General features: G+C 38.8%; 1 protein-coding gene across 1 annotated transcript in view; it reads right to left on the bottom strand.

Annotated features, from left to right (window-relative positions):
- Positions 1 to 25,134, bottom strand: part of SMC5 (structural maintenance of chromosomes 5) — a 3,018,525-nt gene that overhangs the window by 840,405 nt on the left and 2,152,986 nt on the right. Inside the window, exon 24 of the mRNA XM_044064368.1 lies at positions 7,620 to 7,724. Coding sequence (XP_043920303.1) covers positions 7,620 to 7,724 — 105 coding nt within the window. The remainder of the gene's footprint in view (positions 1 to 7,619; positions 7,725 to 25,134) is intronic.

Below are 25,134 nucleotides of genomic sequence, written 5' to 3'. Positions count from 1 at the left end.
GAGAGGCTGAAGGGATAGATTCTTCAGCATCAGAGTCCTCAATGGGAGGAAGAGAATATCCCTGTTCTGAAGAGGAATCCGAAGAAATAGAAACCTGGTTAGAGGAGTCATAGTCAGTGTCTTGCCTAGGCCTTTTATCAGGAGGGGGATGGGAACCCCTGATCAAAGTAATTGGGTCCTCGGCCATTTTAAGCATCTGTTTCTTAGGCATGGATGACTGTCCAAGAGAATGCTGTACTTGTTTCTTTGCCTTTAAAGGTGTTTTAGACTTTGCCTTGGCTGCTGAAGTGGTCTTGATAGTAAGCTGTGTAGGTCTGAAAACACCCTCAGAAGCCGATGCCTGCTCAGCAGCTCCGGACCCATCTGAGGGAATAGTTTCCGTAGGCCCAATACCTTGATTTTCCAGAGGCCTAGTTGTCTCCACGTGGGAGATGGAGGCGGCCTGTGGCTCTGAGGTAGCGGGTGTCAGGGGCTGCAAAAGCGCCTCACTGAGAACAGGCGAACTGGCGGCTGGCCTAGAAGAGGCTTCGTCTGTTTTGGACCTCGGATGCCTGTCCTTTTCTTTGTCCTTGCGCTTTTTATGAACTCTGGTCGTCAGTTGTTCGATGGCATTATATAGTTAAACCTTCGGCCAAAGTAATATAAAGCAAACTCGAACAGACGCTTAATAGCGTGTTGTTTGAATCTAGCACAAAACCGACAACTAGCAACGTCGTGGTCAGGGCCTAGGCAAGGAATGCAGTAAGAATGAAAATCCTTATGAGGTATTTGCTTCCCACAAGAAATACAATTGTTAACTTTTACTGACATTGGTCTGGAGCAAGAAAAACTTTCCCCAATGGGGTACTTAGCTTTATTGAAGACTTCGGATCTGAAATTCAATTTCGAAAATCTCAGGAGTCTGCCGACCGGCACTTGTGAACTGCTTTTGCTTTGGGCACCACGCGGCAAGAAAGACTGAAGAAAATGGCGTCAGCTGCATCTTATATCCCCCTGGCGCACTGACATCAGGGAAGAGGCAACAGCAACCGACGCCGGACCAGGACTTTGGAATTCAGGCCGACTGCGGGTAGCCTGCCAGCAGGATAACCCAAGTGTAATGACTGCAACAGTGAAACACTATGAACATCTTATCTAAGTTAAAAAGGTGATAACAGTACTCAACTTGCTAGTGGCAGAAAGTATAGTTGTGTACACTTACCATAAATGTAGATGTTCGAGTGTATTCACTATTGCAGTCATCACATTTGGGTTATCTGCTTGCAGTAGCCCTCAGTCGGCCTGATTATCAAAGTCTTGGGTCCTGCGTCGGTTGCTGTCTCATCTTCCATGACATCAGGTAGTCAGGGGGTATAAAGCATGCAGCCGATACCATTACATCAGTTTTTCTTGCCCCAGATGTCAGGTGCCACCCTAATGGGAAGCAATTAAATATATATATATATATATATATATATATATATACACACACACACACACACACACATATATATATATATATATACACACATATATATATATATATATATATATATATATATATATATATATATATATATACACACACACACACACATATATATATATATATATATATATATATACATATATACATACATACATACACAAGGTTACACCTCCAACAAAAAAGCAAATACACCAAAAAGCTTTAAGCATAGTGAAAAGGAATAGAGGTATAGCCAAAAGAAGTCAGGGGGCTGGAGGGAGGGTAACCAGGACTGCAACAGTGAATACACTCGAACATCTACATTTATGGTAAGTGTACACAACTGTACTATGTTCTTTGTGTTTCACTGTTGCAGTCATCACATATGGGTAGATTCCCAAAGCTAAGGATGGGAGGAGGAGATTACGTAGCATTAGGACCAGCTATAAGGCCCTGCAAGACTGCAGTGGCAAAGCCAGCTCTGGATTTATAGAAAAATGGCAAATGGTAATGTTTGGTGAAGGTGTGTACAGAACTCCAGGTAGCAGCTTCTAGGATGTCCCTGGTAGGGACACCTCTGAGAAAGGCTGTAGAGGTAGATGCTGTCCTGGTTGAATGCAGTCTTATCCCCTGTGGGATAGGTTTTCCATGGTGCTTATAGCAGAAATGAATGCAATGGCCTATCCATTTAGAAATGGTTTGCTTTGAAATGGCCTTCCCCTCTGCCCCTGCAGCAAATGCCACCAGCAGCTGTTCAGATTTCCTGAGAAGTTTAGCCTTGTCCAAGTAAAATCTAAGTTGTCTGTGCACATCGAAGGAGTGCAGTATATGTTCCCCTTTGTTCTGTGGATTAGAAAAGAAGGTTGGCAAATGAATGGACTGATTAAGAGCCACAATGGATACTACCTTGAGCATGAAGGAGGGAATGGTCCTGAAGGACACCCTGTCCGCATGAAAGATGATGAAAGACTCCATACCATAAGGGCCTGTAATTCAGACACTCTTCTTGCTGAAGTGATGGCTAAAAGGAAGGCTGTTTTCCAAGAAAGGAATTTCAACTCTGCATTTGCAGCTGGCTCAAAAACATGTAGAGTGAGTTTTTCCAATACAAAGTTAAGGTCCCAGGCTGGAGTTGGGGCTCTCCTGGGTGTTCTTAAGTTTTTGGCTCCACTGAGGAACTGCTTGAGCAGTGGATGAGAGAGGAGGGGTGGTTCTGTGTTGTAATGAGCTGAAATGGCTGAGGCATGAATTTTGATGGAGGAAAAGGAAAGTCCCTTGTGAAGCATCTCAGTTAAGTATTGAAGAATCTGAGGTAAATTTGGTGCAGCTGTGCCCATCCCCTGAGTTTGGTTCCAGGAACAGAATCTTTTCCATTTTTCAGCAAAAGATTTTCTAGTACTAGGCCTCCTTGCCTCCAGAATGACATCCGACCCTTGTTTACTGAGGGATGGTAACGGAGAGATCAGGTAATTATAGCCAGGCTACCAGGTTCAGGGTTTGTAGCTGAGGGTGCAGAATCTGGCCCTCCTGCTGGGACAGCAGGGTAGGGGTCTGAGGCATATGCCATGGTGCCAGCAATGGCACACTGTGCAAGAGGGGGCACAAGTGTTGGCGTGGCCAGTCTGGTGCAATCAATATCATCCTTGGTTTGTCCTGTCTGATCTTTAGTAGTACCTTGGAGAGGAGAGGCAGAGGAGGAAAGGCATAAACTGACAGATTTTTCAAGGTGAAGGACAGGGCATCCACTTTCCAAGCTTGTTTGTGGGGAGTCCTTGTGCAGAATTTGCCCAATTGGTAGTTCTGGGGGGAGGCAAACAACTCTATCTCTGGGCTCCCCCATTTGTTTATCAACATGTTGAATGTCCTTGGTTCCAGTTTCCACTCGTGTGGGTACATGGGATTTCTGCTTAGTTTGTCTGCCAGTATACTTAGCTTTCCTGGCAGGAACTGAGCCTGTAGGTGCACTTGGTAGCTGAAGGCTGTGTTGCACAGTGCTATGGCTAGTCTGCAGAGAAGGTATGAGTGGGTCCCCCCCTGCTTGTTTATGTATCACATAACAGTGGTGTTGTCCGTCTTTACCATTAATTGTCCTGGAAGAATGTGGTCTTTGAAGGCTGTCAAGAGCATTCTGTACAGCTAATATTTCTTTTTGATTGACATGCAGGTACATTTGACTAGGGTTCCATTTGCCCTGAATGCACTTCCCTGCCAAGTGAGCCCCCCATGCATAGTCTGATGCATCTGTTGTTAGGGTTTGGGCGGCAGGGGGTAGAGTGAATGGCAGTCCCTTGTTTTGGTGGCAGGCCTCTGCCCACCAAAGGAACTCTATCTGTAGGCAAGGTATGATAGGAGTCATTGTTTCTAGATCCTGAGAATGTTGACACTATAGGCTTTTTAGATACCATTGTAGTTTCCTCATATGCAGTCTTGCATATGGAATTAGGAGAATGCAGGAGGCCACGAACCCAAAGGTTTGCAGTATTTGTCTTTCAGACTGCAGGGTCTTCGTGGCCATTAGTTTGAAGTAGGCTGTCAAACTTGTTTCTCTGGCGTGAGGAAAGCCATCTGGGAAGTTATGTTCAAGCCTGCTCCCAGGAATACAATTTGTTGGCAGGGTACAAGATGTGATATCTTTTCATTTATGGTGTACCCCAAAGAAGTTAGCACTTTTTGTACAAACACCAGATGATTCAATAGTATGTCCTTTCTGCCTGAATTAGACAATTGTCGAGGTATGGGTATATTTGAATATTTCTTTGCCTGCAAAATGCAATGACCGGAGCTAGGCACTTTCTGAATACCCTGGGCGCAGTAGATAAGCCAAAGGGCAGTGCAGAGAACTGACAGTGCATGAAGCCTGCTGTGAAGCATAGGTATCTTCTGCAAGATTCCCTGATTGGGATGTGCAGGTATGCTTCCTTTAAATCCAGTGTTGCCAACCAGGCATCCTTGCCTAACATAGGAAGCAACTGGTGAAGAGTTTGCATCCTGAATTTTGGGATCACCAAAAAAGTGTTTAGGATAGAGAAGTCCAGGAGAGGACACCAGGAGTTCTCTTTTCTGGGCACCAGAAAAGTCTTGAGTAGAAACCTTGTCTGCTTTCCTTTTCTGGGACAGTTTGAATAGCCCTTATACTTACGAGAAAGAGAACTTGCTTTTGAGCCTCTGCCCACTGATTTGGGGGTAAGATCTGACCAACCGTTTGGGGTTGGTAAAGTGTGGAAGTGGAATCTGTATCCTTGGGAAACTATATTTAAAACCCATTTGTCCTGGGTAATGAGTTCCCAGTTTTTTGCCTGTAGAGCAATCTTTCCTCCTAAAAGAGTAGTCAGTTGAGAAGGGCTTGGAAGTTTTAAAGTTAAGTCATTGAGACAGTTTACCAAAGGGGGGAGACTTTCTACTATCTGCTTTGGAAGTGAGAGCCCCCCCACTGCTTAGTCCTGTGCATACCTTGGGACTGAAGCCTGGGTGTTCTGCTGGTTCTGGGTTTGGACTGAGAAGGCCTGGAAGAGGCAGGAAAGGACCAATTCTTGGAGGGACAATGCCTACTAAATCTTGGAGGCTGTACTTGCAGGAAATATTTAACAGTTTGCATAGATTTAGCTTTTTCCTCCATGTTTTTAAGTACTACTTCTGCTTTGTTGCCAAATAGGTGGTCCTGGTTTAAGGGAGCATCCAGCAATTTAGCTTTAAAATGATCTGGCAAAGATGACTCCTTAAGCCAAGCATGTCTTCTCAGTACAGACCCAGTGACAGCAGCCCTGCAAGATGCCTCTAGTGAATCAAAACCACATTGCAAAGTATGATTTCCAACTTGTTCAGCAGAATGCATTAAATCCTGTAAATCTTTATTTTCAGCACAGCCAGGAATCAACATAATTTTCTGTTTAAGCAATCTAATGATATGCTGCTGATACTTTAACATATGAAATTGGCAGTTTAAGGCCCTAATTGCCAAGGATGCATAGGTGTATACCTTCTTACCCCATCTATCCAGCGCCCTGGAATCTCTATCAGAGTGGGTAGGATTTTTGGCAGTAGTAGCCTTAATGCCCTTGGGTCCCTGTGAAATGGTCTCAGGATCCGCAGTAGGATTTTTAAAGAGGAACTTGTGAGAGTCAGGAATCCTGTAATATCTATCTGGTTTTCTGGGAGCAGGAGGTAAGGAGTCAGGGGCCAAGCTAGATTCCGAAAAGGCATCATCAACAATGTCCAGTACAGCGGGAATAGCTAAAGGCCTGTGTTGGGGCAGGTGTAAGAAATCCCTAAGCCTCTTTTTAGAATCAGAGTAATCCTGGCTTTCCCAGCGAAAATGCTCCCTAAGAGTATGCAAGGTTTCACCAAAAGAGAAATCCTCTAGAGGGGATGCAAAGGGAAGAGAGTCCTCTGCATCAGAATCCTCACAGGTAGATAAGGGTAAATCCTGGTCATCAGAGGAAACAGAAATTTCAGAATCCTGATCAGAAGAATCATAAGCAAATTCAGTCCTAGGTCTCTTAGAGGGGGAAGGATGGCTTCCCCTGATTAAAGTAATAAGGTCTTCAGCCATTCTTATTTGTTTTTTAGCAATAGAGGCCTGACCAAGTGGTCTGGATATCGGTTTTCTAGGCATGGATCGAGTTTTAGGCCTTGAAGAAGAAGATGGCATCGGTTTAATATGCAAGTCAGTAGGCCTGAATACACCCTCAGAAGCCGGTGCCTGCACAGCGGCTCCAGACCCATCCAAGGTAGAGACATCCACAGGTTCCACAGTTGAGGCATCTCGCGGCATACCAGACTCCAAATGGGTTTAAGAAGAGGCCTGCGAATCTGAAGTAGCGGGTATCAGGGGCTGCGAAAGCACCTCACTGAGTACCGGCGAACTGGCGACTAGCTTAGGAGAAGCGTTGTTGGCAGCTTTGGACCTAGGCAGCCTGTCTCTGTCTTTATCTTTGCGTATTTTTGGAATGTCAGTAGTCGGGTGGCTTACCGAAGCCATATCTGGGTAATTGAACAGAGTACCAAAATATTTAGAAGAGTAAATATACCGAAGACGAATAGTTCTTTGTTTAAATAAGGCACAAAACCGACAGCGAGGTATATCATGGTCAGGGCCTAGGCAAGGAGTACAGTATGAATGAAAATCTTTATGAGGTATTTGCTTTCCACAAGCAATACAATTACTGACTTTTACTGACATCGGTTTAGAGCAAGAAAAAGTTTCCCCAACAGGGTACTTAGGTTTAGTTGAAGACTTTGGTTCTGAAACTCGAAAATTTCAGGAGTTGGCCAACCAGCACTTGTGAACTGCTTCAGGCATGGCAAGAAAGACTGATGTAATGGTGTCGGCTGCATGCTTTATACACCTGACTACCTGATGTCATGGAAGATAAGACAGCAACTGACGCAGGACCCAAGACTTTGATAATCAGACCGACTGAGGGCTACTGCAAGCAGAACCCAAATGTGATGACTGCAACAGTGAAACACTAAGAACATCACAGACTTCCAGAACAGCATTCACTAAATTATATAACTTGTATGACTTTACTTGTATTATATTAACAGTTCTGCTCAGATCTTGAATTTTTAATCTTACTGATCCTGTATTAACCACTTAACCGTGGAGCATATTCAGATCTGCCCCAGAATAACCTGCTTTTAGTTACTTTTGTTCTTTATCATAGACTTTATCTTTTGCTGATACACAGTCGATCAAACAGGATGAACATCTGTGCACCCATGCACGTGATGTAGCACAGACATCTGCCAATAGTATTTAATGTGAAATGCCTACTTCCTGTGGAATGCTTTGTCAGTCTTAGTCTCTCTCCATTCTCAAAGATGAACTGCAGTAAGCCCCAGAGACCTTGCCATACTTTAAAAAGAGAAGTTGGTCTCCAGGCGTTTGATACTACTACTTTCAGTATTCCCTGCATGGCCTACAATTATAAGTGAATTTAAGTCATGGTCAGACAGCTGCCATCAAGCTGGCTGTACCATTCTAAACACAAGAAATGCTACAATTCTTACATTTTGATGCTTCATTCCTATTAATTGTGAATGATTAAAAAAAAAAAAATCCAAAAAAATTTTCAAATTAAAAACCAAGTATTTTCATACAAATTAGACTATTCACAGCTGTGTGCAATCAGAGCTACATAGTAAGTCATTTCAAATCTTGGATACATACCTTGGAAATATTGCTTTGGTAATTGTCCAGTTCAGTTTTCTTTCGAGTTAACTCTTCTGTATAGCGTTCTATTTCTTCTGTCTTTTTCTTGAAGTCCTCCACAACCTGAATTTAAAATAATGGAATTTCAAACTCCCTGCTTAAAAAAGTGCAGTTGTGTGAGACACTCTACAGTTCAGGGCTAAGTCTCAGGCAGAAATCAGTATTTAAAAAAAAAAAAAAAAAAAAAAAAAATAGCAGTGTGATCACAATCTAGCCACTTAAAGAAAATTTGTAAGCTGTCAAACATTTTTTTTTTAAGGATGGGTGGCAGAGGCAAAAGGGTGCACTGGCATGGGTGCCAAAGCTCCCATGCTACAGGTACGTGTTCTCTCCTGGACTAAATCCTTAATGGTTGGGGTGGACCAGGGTGCTCCGCCCCACTACACCCTCCCCACCCCCCACCGAGTTAGCAGCTTACAAGGCACAGGAAGAGTTAATGGAGCTCCTTTAGTCATCTGCATGTGCAAGGAGAAACAGGCATGTCTTTCCCAGCAGGGAGCTAACATTATGAGCCTTGCTTTTCTTCCCTTACTGGCTTTAGTAGTACCTTCAGAATAAGTGGGGCTGACTAAAAAGGCATAGGTAAGCCTTGGTTCCACCTGAATGAAAAAGAAACGGTGGTCAATGTTCACATTAATGAGGTCTGAGATGATTACAATCCATAGGTTAACAAATGAAGCTTGTGAGAGTATTAGGTCTGTAGTTACCAGGATCCATGGCTAAGCCACCCTTGTGCAAAGGCATTGCAATGGCTGTTTTCCAGGCTTCAGGAATGTAACCAGTGGAGTTATTTAGATTAAACACATTAAGTAGAGGTTAAGACAGTCTGCACTTGGCACTGATAATCAAGCAATTGGGTACATTAATCAGGGCCCACGGGTAAGGTGTTCTTAGCCTTTGACAGTGCTGACAAAACTTGTTCCACAGTAATAGGTGTGGCAAGGATTATGGAATAGCTTTGAGTGGAATATCATTTGCAATAAATTTGTTTGTTAGGATATCTGCTACTTCTTTTTGGTTAGTGTGGTGTGTGTGTAGTATTACTGCAACTAGCTCCAACATGGTTGGGTGCTAGTTCTTACATTTCTGACAGAGGACAGTATACCCATGTTAGAGCGGTTTTCACTTTGGAAGTGAAGAGAGTTGAACAATGCAAACAGATGGAGACCTGCCAGAACACGAGTTCTTTCCACGGTTGGTTTGATAAGAAAATGTATGTTTTTTCTATTAAACTAAAGATGCATATGCAGCTCAAGCAGTCATTGGATAGTTTTGAGAAAAAAAAAAAACTTATTAAATATTGAAAACTCCAGCTTGAGAACATTTACTTTTAGAATCAAGAAAAATGAAGCCGGTACCTAAGGGTCTATGTTATTCAAAATATTTCACTGGATTAGCAGATAACTCTAACTTGCATAAAACTTTATGGCATTATTTGATCAGCAAAGCTGTGAATTAATGAAGGTCCTTATGAAACACAATCAACAGGCCATGGACTATTTGAAAATAGAAATTAAGAACTTTGATGAGGTAATTACAAATTATCCTATTTTTTTTAATTATGAGAAGCAACGCAAAAACATTTTTTAGATGTGGAAAAAAATGTGTGAAGAAGTCCGGGCATGAAAAGAAAAAAATGTAGGACAGAGATCAGATTGATTATTCTAATGGGAAAGCCTACCCAGGACCACCTGTATCTAGCAGTATGGGGAACAATGTATTTAGTGGGGTTGAAGATGAACTGACTGATCAAGCCCCGGATAATATTCATGCCTCTTCCCCTTTAGGACCCCCTTTAAGAAGGTAAGACAGACTTATGACACAGAGACATCGGTTTTGACAACCGGGGGGGGGGGGGACGGACGAACCACACCCCCCAACCATTGTAACAAGAACTCAAGGCCCTACAGAAGGGGAGGCACTGACATTGAATGACAACTCTGATGTAGTTACTAATACAAGTGTTGACTTCAATTGTATTATTACAGTGACTTTTGAGGGGGGTTCTGAAGTGGCAGAGCTGTTCACTAAATTGTTTAATTTTGTGCTGATACAGAGGGCTATCTTAAACAAACTTATGAATGATTTAAAGCTGTTTATTAGGAAACTGAACTTTCAAATGTTTGTTAAAAAACAAGAGAGACTGATTTCTTTTGAAATTCTTTTACAGCGTAAACGTGTATTTAACCACCCTCTACACCAGTCAATGATATGGTTTGAAAAAATGTGTGAACTTGACTTGAGTAAGTTGCTTGATTGTAAGAGGATTTGTGGACAATACAACCTTACAGAACGTGAATGAGGTTTGCTCAAGAGGTGCTGTTATAATAAGAATTTTATTGGTATGAAACTGGACAAAGGTGGTGGAGGTAGTTATGACTATGAATGACTACATCAATGGGATGAATGTCTTATTATATTAGGACACCTATGAAGACATTTCAATTAGTATTGTGAATAAAATCAATTTAATTCTGAATGGCTTTTTTGTACAAGGGCAAATTACTAAGATATTCATGTTTTATTGAACGTACAATATCCCCATAGTACCCTGCATTTTTGTGATCCTTAAAATCCACAAATGTGTGGGGAACCCCCCCCCCCCATTTACGACCTACAGTCAATGCAGAAAGTTCTAGGATGCACCTGTTGGCAAAATATATTGACATCAAACTGAAACAAGTTTTAGAACCTTTTGTGCATTTAAAGATCCTAGGATTTTTTGGGCAAACTTAAAGGAGCACAATATGACCAAAATGTGATTTTTTATTACTATTGATAAGGTGGTCTTATTTACTGTTAATTCATACAATGAGGGAATTATTTGGTTTAATGAATTGTTAGTTGAATCCACTATTCTTTCACAAAATGTTGATTTCATTCCAACTATTTTGATGGAATGAGTGCTACTTCGAGGGGCAATACTACATACAACAGAATGGAGTAGCTTGTGCCCCCCTTGTAGGTGACTATAATAATGCCATAGGAGAAAAAATGTTTTTAAAAGTGAGTTTAGACATTCTTGGTCACTGCACATCTGTTTTTGGATGATATATTTATAAAGTGGAAGGACACATACAATAGACTGGAAATGTTCTTTGACAATATGAATTACACAACCTCTTTCTTGAAATTTATTCATCAAATATGTAATGATAAAATAAATTATTTGGCTGTTGAGATATTTGACAGTGGGAATGGGGTAGTTTAGTGTCTAAAATCTATAGGAAACCTACTTACTCAAATACATTACTGCATTACACTAACTGGCATCCTATTTACCAAAAGAAGTTGATAGTGAAGTGTGCGTTCATGCAACTGGCCAGATTTGTTTCAGATTTTGATTTATTTTTGGCAGAGTGCAGTAAGTTAGTAGAGATGTTCACTACTAGTGGGATCCTATAATCATGATTACTGATATGCAGCATAAATTAATTAAAAAGAGGGAAAAGGGCATCTATAGACTTTTGTTAACATATGGGGAAACTGTGTAGCAACACAAATGGAATATACTCATTCTTTGACAATGTATTTTAGTATTAACAGTATGACCATTAGACCTAATTGAAAAAAAATGGGTGATTTTTTTTTTTCAACCATTGAGAAAATCAGTGGTATTTTGGGTCCAAAACCTCATCTGGTTTATAGGAAGGCAAAATCTATAATAGAATTTTTAGAAAAGGAGTGAATGTTTGAGGGAATCAGTCCCTAATGGAAGGAGGAGCATGTTTAAATGCAGTAGCTGTTCACAGTGCCGACATTTGATGGTTAGTTTTATAAACTAAAACAAAAAAAAAAAAAAAAAACTCTGAAAATGCGGACTCGCTGAGCAAAAAATAACTTTTAGTCAACTCACAAACCAGCTTTCGGGCAAAATCTTTCCTCAGTGTATTCATACAATAGCAAAAATTCAAACCATATTTAAACAGTAAAATCATGTGACACAGGCAATCAATTACCTAATAATTCAATTACGTATAAAAAAGCTTAAATAGTCTCATCCATCAAACAATACAATAATATTTTTTGTAAAATATATATACACAAACTATTAGAACATATGCAGACCACAAACAATAACATTTCTAACCACTATTTCAACATTTGTTTTCTTCTTAACATTGGTTTCAAATTTACTGCTGTATTCAATGGATTCAATGTATGTGGTCAGCTTCCAAACGTAAAATCCATTCATGTCCACATAGTTCATCAATTATGTTACCTATGTCTCCTCCCCCTTATGTTTTTATTATTTTGATTAATCACCTTAAACACAAACCTATGGTCAACCCCTTTCTCTTTGATATGCTTTGCCAAGGCAATGTTAAGCACCACCCTCCGTATATCTGATTTATGCTCTGTGATTCTATCTTTGAGCTTTCTAGTACTTTTTCCTACATAGAATGCTAAGCATTTTGTGCACGAAGCCATATATACTATATTAACTGTATTACATGTTGCAAAGACATTAAATGCAAATTCCCTCTTGGTTATTGGATGGACAAATATTTTATTCTTTTCTATGTCATCACAACATTTACAATTATAACGGGGTGGGTCCTTCTCATATTTCTTCTATTTATTCTTTGTCTGGTGTGAGATATGTCTTTATAGCAAAGACGTTGTTTCAAGTTAGAGCATTTCTTATATGAAAAACTGGGTCTATCTCCCACTAGCCTACTTATCTCAGGCATAGTTTTTAATATATCCCAGTTCTTTGTAATAATATTTTTAACACCATTAAACCTATGACTATAAGCTGTAACATACCTAAGTTGATTATTTTTACTGTTTCTATTCACAGTACCTGTACCTCTTCCTAATGATGAAAAATATGGTTTAGCATCCAGGTCACTACTTTCTAGCACTACATTCTTAGTTTCTTCAAGTAGGTTAGCTTCATAGCCTCTTTCCTTAAACTCTAGTGACATTTCATCTATTTTACTACTACAGACATAGTCATCAGTCATTAACTCTGCTAGCCCTAACAAACTGACTTGTTACTATGCTTTTAAATGTATGTGGGGCATGCATACTATTACGATGAACATACCTATTCATCTGTACTGGCTTTCTGTATACTGAAGTAGTAATACTATTCTCAGTCTTACTTAGTTTGATATCCTGATAATGTATCTCTTCCTTTGAATATTTGGCACTAAACACTAAGAAATCCATAGTTCCATTCAAATAATCAACAAACATTTGTAATTGTTCATATTCACCCCCGTATTAAAAAGACATTGTCCACAAAACGCTTATAAAACTAAATTTTGTTACTTAAAAAGTGCTCATTATTAAAAATATATTCTTCCAATTTTAAAACAGCAATGTTGGCATATGTATTAGCAATGGAAGTTCCCATTGCTGCACCGGTCTTTTGATGAAACAAATGTTCATTAAATAGAAATATATTATTACTAAGAACTATATTTAATAATTCACATTTATTTTATTTTACATTTGTTGACCGGGATAGTCCGACTAGATACATGTCCATTTTCAGAGGAGGCCAGGGGAGAAAAGCTCCAAGGTCAGGAAATTAGATTAAAAATACAGTACATAAAGTAGTTAACATATCTAAGCAAGCAGTTAAGTTTATGATTACAATTTTTACAGAGATTACATACCTAGGCAAATAATAGTAGTTCCGGGGTTAACGAAAATCAGAGTAGGTCTTCATTAAGTAATACAAGTCAGCTAAGAATACTGTTATTAACTCATACAGTTAGTTACAGATACAATATTTATAGTGGTAACATACCAAAACACATTAGAGTTAAATCAGGTAAAGGTCAGGATAGTGCCATAGGTAAGCTAAAATAACTATTTTAGTCTCATTGCCAAGGAGAGTTAGTCGGGTTTGCTACACTGACATAGCCAGTTTAGTGTCAAATGTTGTTTAAGCCTAGTCTTGAATTGGCTGAGGGAGTTGAGCAAAGTAATTTTGGTTGGGAGAGAGTTCCAGGATCTGCTTACAGAGTTTGCAAAGAGACAGTCATCGGCAGTGTTATTAGTTTTGATAGTCTGGACTAGTAGTTTATTAGAGGATCGAAGTGACCGGTGATTGTGATGGGGGTAATAATATTTTTAAGAGCAGGAGTATTATCTGGATTGTAACGTATCTTATGGGCAGTAATCATGAGGTTATACTGGATCAAGCTGGGTAATTCTAGCCACCCAAGCTGGTTTAGGTTAATACAGTGGCGATTCCTATAAGGCAAGCCAGTGGCAAATCTGGCAATATGGTTATAGCAGATAAAGAGTTTGTTGAGAACAGATTTGTTTAGATTGGAAAGTATCAGGGATGCATACAGAAGAGTTGAAAGTAGGTGAGAGCGAGCTATGGCTAACTTAGCAGGAGGGGTTAAGAAGGCTTTTATCCTGTAAAGTGAGCCTAGTTTTTTATTGACTGTCTTTACAGATTGATTAACATGTTGGTTGAATTTGAGATTATTGATTAAAACACCTAACAGTTTTGTAGAGGAGTCTGGGAAGATTATTGTGCCATTATTATTTTTAATGGTAAATGTGAATGCAGTAGACCTGTGTGTTGGTGAGAATAGCAACAGTTTGTTTTTTTTTAGGGATTCAGGATCAGATGACTTCTAGAAAGCCAGTTTTCAATAGTGTTAAAGGTGGTTTGGGTAGCTGACCGCAGTTCATTTAGAGAAGTGGCCGAGCAAATCAGGGTGGAGTCGTCAGCATATTGGACACAGCTGACTGTAGGGATAGCAGAATAGAGGTCATTAATGAAGATGGAGAAAAGAAGGGGTCCTAGTATGGATCCCAGGGGTACACCTAGTGTGTTGGGTAGGAGTTTAGAAAGTTTGTTTTGCCAAAGGACAGCCTGTGTCTATCTTTCAGATAGGATTGGAATGATTGGATGACTGTAATATCTAGGCAGAAAGTTTTCAGGGTATGGATTAGTAATTGGTGATCCACCATATCAAATGCCTTGGAGAGATCCAGGAAGAGGGCTGAGGATATGTTATTGCGGTTATGTTTATGGTATTGGAGAAAGCTAGAAGGACTGAAGTAGTGCTGTGGTGCAGTTGGAAGCCATGCTGGGAGTCTGCCATGAGGTTATTCTGCGTTAGGTGATTCATCAGTTGTGTACAGATACATTTTTCCATAATTTTTGCAAGTGGGGATAGTACTGCTATTGGCCTATAATTAGATAACTCAGTAGAGCTACCTCCTTTGTGAAGTGGGATTACATAGGATATTTTCCAAATAGAAGGGATTCTGGCTTCTGCTATTTTTCAATTGATTAGTATCGAGATGGGGGTAAGCAATGGCATTGGCTGCTTTTTGTAGATACTCGGCAGGGAGTTGATCAGCGGAGAAAGTAGATGGTTTCAGTTTTTTTAATATATTTAAATCTCCCTTCCGGTCATATCAGATTTTTCACATAATAATACATGTATAGCATTTATCCCAAATTCTGTTGAAATTACAGTGAAAAGTGATCTAATGTCTAAAGTAACAAAAATAAAGTCATATTCAATGCAATCCATGTCCCACTCAAATAATTTTTGTAAGAAATCTTTAGTATCCCTAATATAACTTCTTAGATCCATTAAATATTTGCCTAATTTGGGTTGGGAGGGTGTTCTAATGGTTAAGGTGTTTGCCTTACAAACACAAGTTGCAGGGTTTGAGTCTCACAAGGGTTAATTGGCTAGACTTAAAATGGCTCACAAGGGCAGTTAACTTAGTACTAATCTATGAACCTATGAACCTATAATATTGTCTGTAAACAGATCGAAATAGGCTCGGTTACCCACCCACCACCTGATACTATTGGTCTCATAGGTGGGTGGTGGATGTCCTTAGGTATTTTTGGTAAACCGTATATGGTGGGTATCTTTGGACATGATATTGTTAAATAATTAAACAAATCCAAATCTATATCATGATTAATTTGCAGTTCATACATGTCTATGTTAACTCTAGTTATAAATCTTGATACTTCACTATAGCCTACTTCATTAAAAACAGTATTATCATTAAGAAGTTCAAACATGGCATCCTCATAATCCTTCTTATTCATTATTACCATTACCCCTCCTTTATCAGCTTGTTTTATTATAACATCAGTGTTATTCTCAAGTTCTTTCAAAGCATTATATTCATTTAAGGAGAGATTATAATATTTTGGAACATTTGCATTGTAATATTCTCTTATTTCACATTCACATATCTCATAAAAAGCTGTAATAACCGGACAATTAATAGGGACAAACAAGCTTGACATTCTACATGTCATTTGCATGTAGTCTGCAGTGTCTTTAAAAAACATTTTCAAAATCAAATTTCTTACAAACATTTTTAAATCAGTCAATGCATCTATGACACTGTCACTACATGAAGGGATAAACTGAAGGCCTTTACTTAAGAGATTAATGTCAGATTCAGTTAACTGTAGTGTAGATAAATTAGCAACACAAATTTCATTAAATTGTATAACCAAGGTGAATAAAGTCACTATTAGGGCTAAATACCATAATAATTGACACAACAGGAGTCATTTATTTGCTTTGTGTCAAATTTGCCCATTTTTACGTGGTAAAAACACTGAGAATATTTAAACAGCGCATTTATGAACACTTGTATGACAACATACATTGTAATAACAATGCATTTTTTAAACAAATTGACAAGCATTCTGGTCTTTTTTTTTTTAGATCGGATAAAGTAGCAAGAAATCCCAAGGGGGGCATAGTATGGCAAATTGAATGCCAATAATTATCCCAGTTTGAATGGGATGCTATCTACCAGTAGTAAAGATCTTACAGAACGTGGTGGTACATTTTTAAATTGGATATCCTCTTTTTAAGAAGATGAGGTACTGATGTGAACTACTTTATTCATACTTTTGTTTAAATACATGTTTTAGATTACTTACATTGTTTAGTGGGCAAACTATGCATTGAATGAAGAGTTTTTACCAATATTGTTATAGTAATTTTAAGCCTAGTAGTATTCTTTGGAGTCGCATGATTTTTATTGGTGACATACACCCCAACCCAGGCCCTCAAGCTACTACTACCAAAACTCACAAAACTCATATCAAACCCTTCTCTCTTTCATCCACTACACCCTCTAACTTATTATCCTTGGCCCATCTCAATATACGTAGCATCTGTAACAAACTTGGTCAACTCCATGCCCTATTAGATGTACACAAATTTGACCATTCTATGCTTATCAGAAACTTGGCTAAAACCTTCAATTAAAGACATTGAAATTACCCCACCTGGATATAACATTGTTAGACTTGACCGCACCTCCAGGAAGGGAGGTGGAGTAGCTATTCTATATAAAACAAACCTGAAGCTTACTCTTCTTGACCTTACCCTTACCCAAACAAATAATGCTGAAATAATCTGCTCCAAAATTCAAATTAACACTACTAAAGCAATAAACATCATCTGTGCATACCTCCCCCCTGGAAATAACATCCCCAATTTAGAACAACTTCTTGAACAACTAATAACCTCCCTCAAGAAACACTATTCCTTGGGGACTTTAACATTGATTGGAAATCTTGTAACAATGCTAACCCTACTTCCCATATAAACCTTTATGGTTTCAAACAACTAATTGATAGTCCCACTAGAATAAATAATAAGAGCAAAAAAGAAACCACCCTAGACTGGATTCTTACAAACTCCCCCCTACAAACCTACCAAACTGGCATCCTTCCTGATGACCTTAGCGATCACTCCCTCACCTATGTCATTAGAGCTAAAACTAATCTAAACTTACCTACCTCTCATAGAACAATATATTAAAAAAAACAATTTAATCCTGAACAGTTTCAAACAGAACTTTCACATTACAACTGGACCCCTCTAAAACACCTCTCACTTAACAATGCCGTTGAACATTTCAACTCAGCATTCCTTGCAATCTTAAATCAACATGCCTCAAGTCGTACCATTAGAACAAAGACCAAAACAGCACCCTGGCTAACCTCTAATACTAAACAAAAAATTAAACTGAGAAATAAATCTTGGAAAAAATGGCGTTCCTCTAGAAACCCAACAGATCATGAAACCTTTAGAGAGCTCAGAAACAATACCAAAAAAGCCATCCTCTCCGATAAAAAGAATTATTACTTTGAACTTCAGCAATCCACCAAAAAAGAACCAAAAAAGCTCTGGTCTACTATCAATAATCTACTTACCCCAGGCAAAGTAGTTACACCCAACCCACAGAATTTAGACCCTGATAATCCCTCTTTAATAGCTAATAACTTCAATACCTTCTTTACTACTTCCATACAAAGTCTAGCTAACCACTTATCTCCTGATGCTTCCCAACTGCTCTTAAGTAACATCAATAATTCCCTTCTTCCCCTTCAACTTCAACCCATACCCACCTCCTACATTCAATCTCTTTTACAAAAACTTAAACCCACTACCCCCTCAGCAGATAAACTTCCTGCTGAATTCCTTCAAGTAGCAGCTAAATCTATTGCCTACCCTGTTTCTATCCTAATAAACAGATCCATAAAAGAAAGTACTTTTCCATCAATTTGGAAGATATCACACATCATACCCTTACACAAAGGAGGCAAATCCAATGACCTTTCTAACTTTCGCCCTATAGCACTATTATCTCCACTAGCTAAAATCATGGACAAATGTATACACAAACAACTACTTAACCATCTCCTTCATAACAACCTACTAGCTAACACTCAACATGGATTTAGACCTTCACATAGTACTACTACTGCACTACTTTCTTTTACCAACACCATCAACTGTAACCGTAACAACAACAAACTAACCTCTTCTCTCTTTCTAGACCTGTCAAAAGCCTTCGACATGGTCAACCATACACTTCTTCTACACATATTAAAATCCCTTGCCTTAGATTTCTCTTCCTTAACCCGGTTCTCATCCTATCTTGAAAACCGACAACAAGCAGTACTATGAAAAAATTCTCTATCTGCTCTACTACCCATCTCTTTAGGAGTACCTCAAGGATCTATACTAGGCCAACTCTTATTCTCTATCTTTATTAATGATCTCCAATCATCTATCCAAAACACTACCTGTATACAATATGCAGATGATTCTACCATTATTTGCACAGTCAATCTGAACTCTACTGACACAATTTACCTTTTCTACCGTCGAACAGTGGTTTTCAAAAAGATGTCTTCTCCTCAACCCCAAGAAAACAAAACTTTTACTATTCTCACCTACCCACAAATCTTCTCAACTAAACTTTACTATTACTGCAAGTGATAATTCCCTCATCTCCCCTGACTCTACTACCAAACTGCTTGGTGTCACTATTGATAATAATCTTAGCTATGATCATCACATCAATAACACTATAAAAGCAGTTAATAAAAAGATTGGTTCACTGTACAGAATTAAACCCTTCCTTACACCAGAAGCACGGACCACCTTAGCACAATCACATCTTATCTCTACCCTACTGTATGCTTCCTCCATTTACACTAACCTCTCTAAAAGCAACCTTAGGAAACTGTCTACATCCTACCACAATATAGCTCGTTTTGCCAAAGCATCCCAGTATAGAACACACCACTGTATAAACTTAAAACAGTTACACTGGTTGGAACTTCCTAATAAACTTATCTATCAACAACTATTAATAACACATAACATTCTATATCAACCATCAAAGACACCTGCTCTTAGTAACCTCTTGACCCCCTATAATAACTTGAAACAGCTGCGCTCCGCCGAAAAGCTACAAGTCAACACAACTAGGATCACAAATTCTGCAGCTAACTGCCTTTTCTCCAACTCAGTAGGCAAAATATGGAATAACCTCCCCTCACACATTACCTCTCTCGGCTCCTTTCATCTTTTTAAAAAACAACTTCTTTTACATCTGAACAACTTCTGGCTCTGCTCTTGTACCAATCCAGACTAATCTACTTTCTTCATTTTACTATCATAATTCCTTATTTCAAAACTGCAATCTTTCTCTGTGATCACAAATGACTTAATGACTGTACGACTGTACTGTTACTACTGTTCTCAAAAAAAAAAAAAAAAAAGTACAAACATTGTCTTTTATAAGTATGTATATACATTTTAAAATATGTAATTACCCTATTCTCACATAATTGTACTGTAAACAATTAATGCCTTTCTCAATACGTAGATAGTACTATGTGTTTTTTATTACTTATCTAGACTAATATGTATGCATTGTTGCTCACTGTCTGTGTCTCAGACATTTATTGTAATTGTTTAATCTCTATAACCTTGTTTTAATCTGTGGAGCTTTTCTCCCCGGGCCTCCACTGAAAATGGAAATTATCCAGCTGGACTAGCCCGGTCAACAAATGTAAAATAAATGTAAAATAAATAAATAAAATAAAAATTATTCACTTTTTTGTTGTGTGAATTTTGATTGGATCTACAAGATCATATGAATTTGGTTTAAATTTTATAAATACTTAATCACTGGCTTGTGAAAGTTCTGAGAAAGCACTTAACCTGTGTGCAATAAAGTTCCATTGGACAGCTGTAACTGGTGCCTCAAAGTTTGTTTTTTTAAGAGTTAAAGAAAGATTTGTAGTCAATTTTAGTTTTAATGGCTATTTTAACTTCATATGGAGTTCTAAGCTTTCCAATGATTCCCTTAAGTTATTTACTCATTTTCTTATGGATGATCTTAAGGTAGGTAGAACAAAACTTCTTATAAGCCTTAAGATGTTTCTTTCTGTTATATAGACTGTTCAAAAGGCAAACAGGGATGTTGCTGGGACCCAAAGAGGCAGTGTTCTTGGCTTTATTGAATGCTAACAATTCTTGGTCCCTGCTAAAAGTTGGGGGATGTATGTTGGAGGGGATTTCACCCAGAAGAACTGGAGTGAGGGGAGAAGTTTGAGCTGAATTTATCAGCGAGTAAATTTACTATGTCACCCTGATTGGTGAGTGATACCATTCACCACCAGTTCAGCACAGTGCTGTGGGTTACTTACAAGGTTCTGAGCACAGCTGAAGATGGCCTTGTGATTGTCCTTAGCCTACTAAGCTATCTTGACCTTGTAGATGACCTTGCTGGATTTAATCTCAGACCTCTTAGTTTCTTGTTTAGTTGTATGAGCGCGCAGTTGGTCTTTAAGGGTACTGCCCTTCCTGATTTTGGGCATGAGTTTTATTTTATTGTATTCTCCGGTAATGTGAAGATTCCACCAGTGGGGTTTGCTTTTAGTGCTTGTTCTGGATTTGCTTCTGGTAGGTATGGCAGCCATTCACATGTGAATAATTCTACATAAGTAGATGTGGCTCCAGGTTATGGGGTGCCTTGATTTTTACAAACTGTTACTTAATAGGATGAAGTTTGCCTTAGACTAGTTTTAACAGTTACCGATTTAGCTAAGCTTTCCAGATTGATTTTTTTACTTTAAAGATGACAGCTTTGTGATTCAACTTAATCAGTGAGTACATGACTGAGGGAGGGTAATGCTCTCCCATGCTGTATGTATGATCCCCTGGTTAGAGTGTGAACCATCAGTTCCATGATGTTTGCATTAATGAAGTCCAGACAACATTGTGCCTGAGAGTTTGAGGAAGTTTTGTCTTTTTGGCATTGCCTAAAAAGGATCTAAGGGGGGAGGATAAAGTTTTAGCCAATATCCGAAAGCTTGCGGAGACAGATGCAGCACATCCTTGGCAAAGCAACATGGTCTGTTGACCAGGTCCTCTCATGCTGACAGATACTGGATTCCTCTGGGGTGACATCAGACACAAAGCCAATTATTAAAATCAATCATTTTATTTTCACACTGAGTGATCATCCTTTGTGAACGCAGAATGCTGCTCACTGCAAGGCTTGAAACTGTTTGTGACACACATTCTGAGAGATCCATGAGGTCTCCTTTCATCTAGTCCAGTGAGGTACGTGCATCAGGGCATTTACACCCACACAGATTATGACATAATCATATTGGTATCTCGGGTGCAGTGACTGGACTGTGTGAGTGATACTGAGGATCCTGGTCCAGATAGGCAAATAACTGTTACTTTCTCCTTGTCTAACCTGGTGACAGGGACATCTGCATGTAGCACAATGGAGTCCCCAATAACAAGAGTATTGCATAAGGTGCATGTTTATGGGCTTTGCTCTTGGGGGGGATACATTGGGTGTAGGCTTATGTGAGATTCCTGGTGTTATTTTTGGTGTGTGTTTCAGTGATTGCTGAGGAGCAGTGCTGCTGTTAGATGACTCTGGAGGCCTTTGAAATTTGGGAAGGTTTCTTTAAATGCCTCAACAAATAAACTGTGTGGTGAGCAGTGTGTGTGAGGAATGTAGTATGGGTATTCTTGACAACCTCATTTTTATGCCAGATTTTTACTTCCAAGGAAGTTGCGTATTTACATCTCTTGTATAATGTGTTATTTTCTATAATGATTAAATGGTTGTCTGAGAACATGAAAAAAGAAGTTATGTACTCACTATAACATTCCAGGTGAGCTGTTCATCTCTCCTTCATTCTTACAGATGGGTTTGGAGCCGATCTGCTGCTTCGAGTCGGCCAACTACAAAGCTCGAGGTATTCAGACAGCTCGAGGCCAAGTCCCTGTCCCATGATGCACCTTGAGTTACCTCAGATCTTGTTTGCTGCCTCTAATACCAAATGCCATTCTGTCACCTTTTAAGGAAAAGACCATAAGACGACAAAATCAACCATGACAAAACCAGAATCTCGGTCCTCAATAAAACCTGGAGGGGGTAGGAGGGTGGGAAGTAAGAATGAAGGCGAGATGAACAACTCACATGGAACATTATAGTGAGTACATAACTTCTTTTTGTGAAGTTGTTCTATCTCGCCATTCATTCTTATAGATGGATAGCATCCCAAGCATCATCTTTCTCAGGTGTCTCATGGCAGTATGTTTCTCAGGACAGTAAAACCAAAGGAGGCCCTGTCCCTGGAGGCCCTATCGACTTTGTAATGAGTGATAAAGGTATGAGGCTCTGACCAACTGGCTGCTACACAAATATTGTCTATTGGTAGCCTAGCTGAAAATGCAGAAGATGTGGACACAGCTCTGGTTGAATGAGCCTTAATTTTGTGTTGTAGAGGAGAACTGGCAGCTGAGAAAGTGAAAGTGATGCAATCAGATAACTATTTGGATAGAGTTGTTTTTGCCACAGGCATACCTTTTCTAGAATCTGAAAAGGAAACAATAAGTTTTTCAGATCTTCTGAATTCTTTAGTTCTATCTAGATAAAATCTGAGTTGTCTGTGAACATCAAGTTTGTGCATATACTTCAAATTGTTGGTAAGTTTAGGGAAAAACACTGGAAAATCTATAGTTTGGTTAAAGTTAGCTTCAGTACAAACTTTGGGTAAGAATGAAAGATTTGACGCAATGAAACTCTGTCATTATGAAAAACCAAATAAGAAGGTTTTATGGACAAGGCTTGTAAGTTCTGATACTCTTCGAGCAGATGTGATGGCTACTAAAAAGATCGTCTTCAAGATAAAAATTTCAAATCGCACGAAGAAGCTGGCTCAAACGGTGGGAGAATAATGCATGAGAGCATAAAATTTACGTTCCAGGGTGTATAAGGGGATTTAACTGGTGATCTAAGATGGAAAGGCCCTTTGTGCTTTTGTGCTTTAAATTTGTGTCAAGTTGAGTAAGACTGGTAAAAGCATTTTCTTGTTTAAGGTTGTCATGGTGAAAACTCAATTAGGAAATGCACTACATGCTGATTGGTTATCAATTTTTAAACCATGTATAAATGCTAGAATAGTAACTAGTATTCTGTTTGTCTGAGGAAGGCGAGATACTTATTTTGCTGAAAGCGTATATCTTATATACACTTTTAAATTGAACGCTAACGTTTTAACAGTATAATAAATATTTGGATTTTTCAACATACAGAAGAACTTCTCTCATTGTTCCTGGTTTGTTTTAACAGTTTTTTGCTTGTTTGTTTGGTGAAGTGGTTTGTAGTCTCTTTATGGCGAACAGGACCGGAGATGCTTCTCAGAGTATGTTTACTCAAGTGGATAACTCGAATGAAGCTCGTGACAACAGTATTGGCAACCTTACTGCTTTAGTCCAGGCTTTACTGGGTCGTGTGGACTCTCTCTCACAGAAAGTGGATTCTATCAATGTTCAAAGTATTTCGGGTGAGAACAGGGCTTTAAATCAGCAGAGTTCAGCTGGTAATCCAGTGGTAAACAGAGAGGAAGGACATAATAACAATGCAGCTGATGGAAATGGTGAGTTGAATCACATTAATGGCACTGCTGAAATGCCTGTATCTAATGGTAATAATGCTGCAGTTCCTCAAGCTGCAGGCAGGAATAATTTCCCAACTACTAGTGGAATTATTCCAGTAATGAATAACTTTTTAGATAAAAACATTTCTTTTGGAGACATTAATAATTCTAGTACAACATTGACTGTATCCAATGAAGAAGTGAATAACAGCTTACCAAACAAAATCGAGGTTTTTGATGCAAAGCTATTCAAATGTAAAAAATTGCAATTAGAGGTGTCATATCTTGAAGAATGCATCCGTAATAAAATCATTCCAAAAGGGTTACGCCAATGGCGCTTCCCAGCAGGCTTGACGGATGATAGCATTTTCTATCATGAATTGATAGAATTATTCGATAAACAAGGTCAGGAATTCTTGCAAGCACTTATTTTGTTTTATACTAAAGACATTTCTAGTCTTAAAATTGATCTTGAAAAACTTGAAACGAAATAAAGTCGGATGCAGAATTCTGAGGTATAAATATGAATACTGTAGAATATTTTCAAGCATTGATGCCACTATTGAAAAGCTCCTCTTAACCAAAAAGAAGAAAATAGCCAGAGACATTAAAGACTATGCTAATAAGCAGGCATATCCTAGACTTTCCAATAAAGCCCCAGGGAGACTTAATGCTAATTTACAACCTGGCCAAGGTATCCTCGAGCTGGATCAGACTAATTCCAACAGTAGTACTGATGTTCCTAACCAGCAAAGGCAGTTTTTAAGGAGGAGCCCTAGGCTTAATACCAACAACAATAATAATAACAATAACTTTCAAGAAGGTTCTGTTGAACAACATGCCCACCCACGGGAATGCCAGAATTGTGTAGAACATAACATTCAAGACAGGGCACCCCAAATCCATGAAAATCAACAGGATTTTTGTCAAGTGGGCAATTCCAGGGTGACGACCAACAACCGATATCGACTCCCACAGCAGAACAACAGGCAGAACAAGAGGAGACTACGCAGGAGATAGTTTATAACTTTAATTTTGGTATAGAACCACACCTGCACAAAAGCAGTGGTGGTGACTTTACCATTTACAACTATACTTCTCTTGAGATTCAACAAGACATGGTAGACTTTTTATCGAAAGACTTATCTTTTGTTCCTAGTCGCAAAATGGATATTGTGAAAACTGTTATTGATTTGAAAGTCTTTGTCCGTAAGCTTAATTTGA

Source organism: Protopterus annectens, chromosome 2.part2 (assembly GCF_019279795.1).
Source record: "Protopterus annectens isolate FY-2018-M chromosome 2.part2, PAN1.0, whole genome shotgun sequence".
NCBI lineage: Eukaryota > Metazoa > Chordata > Ceratodontiformes > Protopteridae > Protopterus > Protopterus annectens.
The sequence above is the reverse complement of the archived record's forward strand: the minus strand, read 5'-3'. Positions and strand labels throughout refer to the sequence as shown.